General features: G+C 45.3%; 1 protein-coding gene across 12 annotated transcripts in view; it reads left to right on the top strand.

The window, feature by feature from the left end:
- Window positions 1-8,307, top strand: part of TRIP12 (thyroid hormone receptor interactor 12) — a 104,441-nt gene that overhangs the window by 41,529 nt on the left and 54,605 nt on the right. For all 12 annotated transcript variants that reach the window (XM_075570203.1, XM_075570201.1, XM_075570202.1 and 9 more), the window contains one exon: window positions 1-262. This exon is cut by the window's left edge and continues 547 nt beyond it. In XM_075570203.1, the coding sequence (XP_075426318.1) occupies window positions 1-262 (262 nt within the window). The remainder of the gene's footprint in view (window positions 263-8,307) is intronic.

Below are 8,307 nucleotides of genomic sequence, written 5' to 3'. Positions count from 1 at the left end.
TCTGTTGCACCTGCAGGGGCCCGCGTGAAGCAAGGGAAGGACCAGAGCAAGGCCAGGCGCTCCCGCTCCGCTTCTAGCCCCAGCCCACGGAGGAGCAGCCGGGAGAAGGAGCAGGCCAAGGCCAGTGGCTCCTCCAAGTTTGACTGGGCGGCTCGTTTCAGCCCAAAAGTCAGCCTCCCCAAAACGAAACTCTCCCTCCCAGGGTCTTCCAAGGCTGAGACATCAAAACCTGGACCCTCAGGATTACAGGCTAAACTAGCAAGTAAGTTGTGAGAACAGCGCTGGTTCATAAAGGGTGTGTATGGAAAACCTTATAGGACAACTGAGCCAGCAATGGAACCTGAAACGCGCTGTTTTCAGCTCCCCCCAATTCCCAAGATACATGCCAGTGAAGTTACCGGTGTTACTTTGTTGTTTCAAGCTGGGATTTAAATGGCTGTCCAATAGGAAGGCTCAATGGATGGCGTTGTGGCTTCCTATTGGCTCGCTGCACTCCTGAAATTGTAATGGCCATTTTGTTTCCCCTGGAGGGATTTCAACACCTGTATCTTAAACGGTAAGGTTTTGGGGAGACGTGGGTGCCCCCAGGGCTTAAAATAACTGTTCAGCTGCGGGGGTTCCCCTGCTGAATACAAAAGGGGTGTTAGAAATGAACTATCAGCCTGGATTCCTACCTTCATTTACTTAATCTCTGTTATGCACATGGTTGCAATAATGCAGGGGTGGCCAACTCCAGTCCTCAAGGGCCTCCAGCAGGTCTGGCTTTCAGGATATCCCTGCACAGGTGGCGCAATCAGTAGCACATTCAGTAGCTCAGTCAACTACTGAGCGACTTGTGCCGAAGCAATTGGTGGCCTTTGAGGACTGGAGTTGGCCACTCTTTAAAGCTGCAGTTCAGTCTTTTTTTTAATTTTTTTTTTACTTCAATAGTGCAATCTCTAATTACCTAAAGAACTGTATAGCTGCAGGTCAAATCGTTCTCCATGTATTGATAGGCGAAATTTGGTGACATAATTAGTGAAGGGATCTGTTTTTCTTCTGCTTCAGTCTCTCAGTGGAAGCTCATGAATATTCATGAGCACTTCTGCACTGACATGTGCTAGAGGGAGGGCAGGTCTCACAAAGGGGTGTACCAGGGCTTGTGACAGGACATGAAGGGGCAGTGCCTTAGCAAATGGCTGTTAAAATAGAATACAAGAAAATTGGTCTTTCAAAGTTGTTTTTTTAAAAACAGAAAATGCTAAAAGTATTTTTTCTTACTACAGAACTGATTTATTAAAAAAAAAAACACACATTCAGGATATTGACTGAACTGCAGCTTTAATAATGTCATTCATCCACGTAGTCCATTTAAAAAAAAAATGCTGTGACGAAGTGCAAATGGCGGATGCCTGGGTCTCTATCAACATTCGTATACTAATGTATCTTTGTGTGCATTTGTGTGTGTAAAGTGCGCCACATATGTAAGTAGAGCTTTACAGAATTATACAGACAGTACAGGTGTGCACAGGTAGGGATCCAAGGGTTTCATACCCGAGTGCTGTAGACAAAAGGAACTGAGCGGAAACCGCCTTCATCTGAGCGCAAGGAACAAGAAGATGTATAGCAAGAGATCAGAGCTGAGCTTTAAGAGGGGGCTGAAGGAATAGAGCTGTGAAGGCGGGATAATATAATTTATAGTTAATGCAGTGTTTCATGGGGAGACATTGAAGGGATTTCATGAGGCGAGGAGAGACCTAGAAGAGTGTGTGAACTCTCGCAGCAGCATTATGAATAGATTTTACTAGTATGGAGTTGGGAGGCAGGAAGGGCAGAGAGGAAAAGGTTGCAATAGTCAAGTAGGGAGAGGTGGCCATGAATATAAGCTTTATTAGCAGAGCGACGGAGGCATAGGGCAGATTGTGGCAATGTTGCGGGGGGGAAATTCGGCAAGATTTAACACTAGCATGAAGGTGAGCAGAGGACAAGGAGAGAGAGGCGCAAATATTACATTGAGGCAGGGTGTTTGGGAGGCTTGGGGGAATAGTAGTGTTATTGTCTGTGACAGAAAATGGAGCCGTTGGGATTATAATGAGCTCTGTTTTTAGATGATGGAGGGCCCTCCGGCCTGAAATCACTGATTGTCTGCTATCTCAGTCTAGATGTCCGGAATAAGCTTACGGTTTGAAAGATTCAGTTGTGTATTGTCTGCTTACAGGTAATATTTAAAACTAAAGGACCTTAAGATCGCCAACTGAGAAAATATAGAGAGGACACAGCCTAGAGCAATGGAAACACTGAAGGAGCAGTTGGGAAAATAAGAGGACCACCAGTAGAGGGCTTCATTGCAGATACCAAGAGTGAAAACTTTGCAGGAGTAGGGGGTAGCGACCGTTTCAACGCAGCAAGAGGTCAACCAAAAATAGGAGGGAGTAGAGCACTTGGGATTTGGCAATCATTAGCTACTTTGGTGAGGTACAACAAAGAGAGGAAGGCAGAGCACTATGTCTCCTTTGAAAAAATGTTTGAGCAGTGAGAGCATTGTCCCAGAGTATTGAAAGATTTATTAATTAAAGGAAAAAAACATGGACATATAGGCCTGTCAACAGCACCTACGCGTTTCAGGCAAAAAAGCCCTTTGGTGAGAGCAGTTTCCGTTGAATGAACGTTTCAGAAGCTGATTTCATAAGTCAAAGTGTTGAGGAGCCTGAGTAAGCGTGAACAGATCAGACTTTCGATAAGCTTGACAGCTTGAGATTGACCAGGTGATAGTTACAGGGCAGTATGGTTAAGTGTGTGGTTTTTGAGGATGCGTGTGACTATTGCATGTTTGAAAGCAGAGAAAGGTGCAAGAACAGAGCGAGAAGTTGAAAATGTGAGTATAGGAAGCAGAGCCGACAGTAAGAGGTGAGGAGACGGATTGGGGACATGGTTGCACGTAGTGTTTGAGGTGGATAGAAGCTTAGACTATTAAAATTCAGTGACAGGTGGGAAAGCGCCCGCATAGAAAGGGGTGTTGGAAAGCAGAAGAGGAAGTCTTGACAGATTATATTTACCTTTGTCTTTAAAGCAGCCGTTCCCTCTTGCGTCTGCCCTCCCCCCCTTTAATTTGTATACATGTATAGGAAGCCATGGGATCTCTGGAGCTGAACTGTGTTAATTGCAGCTCTTGGAATCCCCTGGTTCCTTAGACACTTACTGCCACTGGTACCTCATGGAGGTTTAAATCCCTGGACTCACGCGGGCCAATAGGAAACTGTGATGGATGACATGGGATATTTAAACCTCCATTTTATTTTCCCTGGCGGGGATTCTTTCGGCGACACCGTCCCCAATATGCGTTTCGGCAATCAAGGGGTCCATGGAGCCGACATGGTTCAGTCCTGGAAACCTGCTGCTACCTATACATATGTGGGTGGGGGGAATAAACCATAGGAGAAGCTGTTCATTTAAAATAGTCCACAAAGTGTTGAGGCGTAGTTGAATGAAACGGGCAGTGATAGATGGAGAACAGGCGATGTGGATTACATTTGTGAAAAGGAAGTGTAAATAAGTAATGTTTAGCCTGAGAGAAGATGGCGTTGAAGCAGGAAAGGAGAAATGTATAGTTGATGATGTTGGTAAGAGTGAAATTTTGTCCAGAGGTGCAAGTGCGGGAGCGTTTGGAAGCGTGTAAGGCAAAGTTCGGGGATTGGCGCGGCGAGTGCCAGCGAATAAGTGTAGTATGCTGGTTATAGATTGAAGAAAGGATTTAATTCTATATCAACAAGATTGTCTGGGTCATAGGCAGAGCAGACAGAAGAATGGTTAGAGTTCAGGGTCGATTTCAGGGAACAGAGGTCAATGAAATGGAAGTTGTGAGATTAGCGATGGAGACAGGAGGAAAAATAGTAAGCCGCTGATACGGTAAATGAGACGAGATGATCAGAAAGTGGAAAAGGAGAGAAACAAGTCAAAGTGAGCAGCGTCTAGTAAATACAAGGTCCAAATAGTGTCTGTCCTTGTGCATACTCGACGTAATCCATTGAGGGCAGTGGTTGGAGAGGAAGCAAAAGGCCCAGAAAACCGGAGGGATTATTGATATGACCATTTGTCTCCCAGGAGGACGGAGGGGGGTGTCAGATGAAAGGAAGGAGTAAATCCAGGATTCAAAGTCCAACAGAGAGGCTGAAGGGCAGCATGTAGGAGACAGGAGAAGCTCTACCTCCACCCCACCCAATGGAGGGAGAGAGGCAACCATTGGAGATGGCAACCTCTAGTGCAGATTAAGACCACGTTTTTGTTAAAGCAAAAAGATTCAGAGAGAACGTGTGTGTATTGAAATGATAGATGGTGATCTACACACACTAAATTGTATATGTTATAATAATAAAAAAAAAACACCCAGAAAATTGTTTTGAAAACAGACCACTTACCAGCCAACTATACTAAAATACAATGGAGTCACACGGCTGATCCTTTAAATCTCTGGTGAGAGGCAGGGTAAGTTACAGTGGAGGTGTGTATGGACGTTGATGCAGCATTAGGTGTGTGCTCACCCACTTCTCTTTATATTGAACAAGGAAGTTAGGAGGGGAGTCGTATACACAGATATGTAAACAGACATGCAGTGGTGTACACAGGCATTTTTATTACGTGACTCACAGGAGTCTCATAGCTGTAATTACGGAGATGGGTCAGTATGTTATAAGGTTGCTGTGAGCTCATTGTGTAGGGCATTGTTTTTCAATGAGTAACACTCATAATTATGTATATATGCCATGATTAGGGTGTTGGGAAGTCATTAGGAAACTTGTTCAAGTTCTGTAGTGTAACGATTAACTGGTGATGAATTCTTATTTTTGAAAGCAGACTTGTAATAGTTCTGTGTTTTGGTTTCTTTGGTAGCTTGAAATTAAAAGCATGTGCTCATTAGATGGGTTTATGGACGGAGCTTGGTTACTATTCACACTCCTGATTCTGTTGGGTCAGTCTCTGCTGGAGGTGACAATCATGCAGTCTTTAAAGAGTGGACTGGGACATATTGCAAGGTTGAGACTTCATGGTCTTTCCAAGTTGGCTGTTAGGTCTGCAAGTTTGTGATGCCCTTGACAAATCAAACCTCCTGGTTGAGTGATCATGTCAGACGTTGTCATTCCACAATAAGACACACAGCTGCTGCAGATTTGGTTCTTCATTTTGACCAGTGAGTATTTGAGAGAGTAAGTATAAACTGAATGAGTTTTGTGAGAGCTAGTAAAGGCGACAGGCTGTGTGATTGATCCCTTTTGGAATATTTGGGAGACCTCAGAGAAATATACAATACATTGTGTATGTATGTTACACCTCTCTTGTAACTTGCTAGAGCAAATTAACATGGATTCACCATATATCGTTAATCTTGGGGTACTTGATACAGTGAATGATCTACATAATTGGGTGCGACTTGAACCCAGTAGGTTTTCATTTGATTACTGAAAATCTGTGTACCCCAAAATGTGAATGTCTTTTAGTATCTTCCAGTTGTTGTCCTGGTAGTGTTTTAATGCTTACAGGGCTTTTGACATGAACAGGTTAATATTAGAAACATCGCCTTTCCTTTTGTTGTACTTTTCAGATAACATGGCATTTTTAGAATATGTATTTAAGTCTCAATTAGCTCAATGCATATTTTTAGCTTCACTTTATATTAATATATGTTGCTATGTTCCAACTTATTTTAGCACTTTGTTTATTAATGTAAAGTTGTTTTACACACAATATTTTAAACAAATGTCAATGAATGTACACTACTAATGGCTTTCATAAGGAGTTGATAGCACAGTAGCATGCAGAAATGTTTTTCTTTTGTTTAAAACCGCTCATTTTGTGCATAGTTGCTTTGGTGTATGTCGTCCTTTTTGTTTTATCGGTATATGTATTCATACTTGTCCTGTTTTATTGCTATAATTAGTCATTGAGGAACTCGTAGCGTAGGAATCTGACCTCCCAAATGTTCCGACCCTTCCCGGAATCTGGAGTTTAATGATGACAGCCTCTCTGGTTGTCAATACTGCCGTCAGGCTGCTTGTCTTTGGTGTAGGTTCAGAAATGCATTGCACGGCTGTAAAGTACAGGTGTGATAACATAACAGGGTTTAAGCTGCAGGTCACATTGGTCTCCTAAAATGAGTTCCTCTTGAATATTGCATGCTTATTCCTTGGATGTCCACCACAAGGGCCATTCTTGGTTTTCAGCAATATAGGAGATAATAGAGGATTATTTAAAGGCCGAATTGGAGGGAGGGGGGAGGGATGGGGAAGGTTGGAGAAACGCACCACAGTGCCTTGCTATTGTGGATGCAAAGCATTGTGAGGAGCAACTTTGGGAGCTCTTGCTGTAATGGCTGTATCCCCATTCTATGGTGCAGTTTGGGGCCTTACTATGGGAGGCTCTGCAACGCCATCTGATGCCTTGAAGCTGCAGTGTTGAAGCAGCACCTGCTCTCCCTAGTACCGCCTGAACTGGTAATCTGATCGGTCCAGGGGATAATTGCTACCCAGTCTGGCCCTTCCCTGCTAAAGAGTTCTGCAACACATTGGTGTCAGTGAAATAGGCCAATGATTTGTGTCCAAATAAACTGAAACCACAAAAGGTTGTGTTGTTTTGGCTCAGAGTAATGTTGAGCTGATTATAAAGCAGGTCAATTTTGCAATGAGATGTGGAATTAGATTCTTAATTGGCTTCAATATTTTGTAAGGTGATTTAAAGCTACAGTTCAAGCATCAATACGATCTGCACACTGACAAGTGATTAGCTATGTTGCTTATCGATCCGTTCTCCTGTGATCAATCGGCAAAGATTCGGCTCGGGGGTTCTTTAAATCAGGGGTGAGCAAACTTTTTATGCCGAGCCCCCCTTTTCATCCATGAAATTTCTCGGGCCCCCCCTGCCTGATGTAATCAAAATCACATGACGTCAGCGCACGTGAGCTGGTTCAGCCAATGAGGGCGAACCAGCTTTGTGACGCCCCCGCCACGCGTCTACAATCTCCTGCAGCCAAGTTCACAAATCGCTTGGGCTGCAGGCGTGCGCGCAGGCAGTATACTAGTATTGGATCACTGTTTATTTTATTGTTTGCTGGCATCTGGTAATATGTTTTTTTCTGGTGCACAAAGGCAGTCCATTTGAGGGGGCATTCATTCACCTCTTTGCTACATCCCTTCCCTCTCCCATTTGCTTTCCCGAGTGTCATCCACTCCTACCTACCAGATTTATGTATTATTTATTTATTCCTGTTTTAAACGTTGCCCAGGGATCAGGGAACCCCATAACCAAACTCAAGGGGGGTACTGATGAATCTCCCCTGCTGATCAATACTCCGAAGTGACCCCTCTGACCCAAAGAAGAACCCTCAGCCCCCCAAAACTCATCCTCCCAAGCCCCTCAATTCTGCCATCTCTGCCTGACCTTCATCCCACTGTTTAGCCATTGAGTCTCTCCCTCCCCCCAGTGTCTCTCCCTCACCTTCCCCAGTGTCTCTCTCTCACCTTCCCCCCAGTGTCTCTCTCCCACCTCTCCATCCCCCTCCCCCCAATGTCTCCCACCTCTCCATGTCTCTCTCCCCCTCCCCCCAATATGTCTCCCACCTCTCCATGTCTCTCTCCACCTCCCCCCAATATGTCTCCCATCTCTCCATGACTCTCTCCCCCTCCCCCCAATATGTCTCCCACCTCTCCATGGCTTTCTTTATCTCCCCCCCCCCCCCCAATATGTCTCCCACCTCTCCATGGCTTTCTTTATCTCCCCCCAATATGTCTCCCACCTCTCCATGGCTCTCTTTCTGTCTCCCACCTCTCCATGGCTCTCTTTATCTCCCCCCAATATGTCTCCCACCTCTCCATGGCTCTCTTTATCTCCCCCCAATATGTCTCCCACCTCTCCATGGCTCTCTTTCTCTCCCACCAATATGTCTCCCACCTCTCCATGGCTCTCTTTCTCTCTCCCTCCCCCCAATATGTCTCCCACCTCTCCATGGCTTTCTTTATCTCCCCCCAATATGTCTCCCACCTCTCCATGGCTCTCTTTCTCTCTCCCTCCCCCCAATATGTCTCCCACCTCTACACACACAACACACAACACACAAATACTTACTTTCACTTTTAAGCCTGCTTCAGTCCCCCATGTACGCTGAAAACTGGGACAGGAGGAGGAGGGGCTGTCTGTGTGCAGTGAGAAGCCCCGCCCCCACAGCAAGGCAGACATCACACAGAAGCAGCCTCAGCACGGAGCTTCTGGCCGCCCGTGCACAGCTCTGCCCGCCCCCAGGTTTCTCCGCACGCAGCCCGCGCCCCCCCTACATAATCGTGC

Source organism: Ascaphus truei, chromosome 14 (assembly GCF_040206685.1).
Source record: "Ascaphus truei isolate aAscTru1 chromosome 14, aAscTru1.hap1, whole genome shotgun sequence".
NCBI lineage: Eukaryota > Metazoa > Chordata > Amphibia > Anura > Ascaphidae > Ascaphus > Ascaphus truei.
Note: the sequence above shows the minus strand (reverse complement) of the source record. Positions and strands in the feature narration are given on the sequence as shown.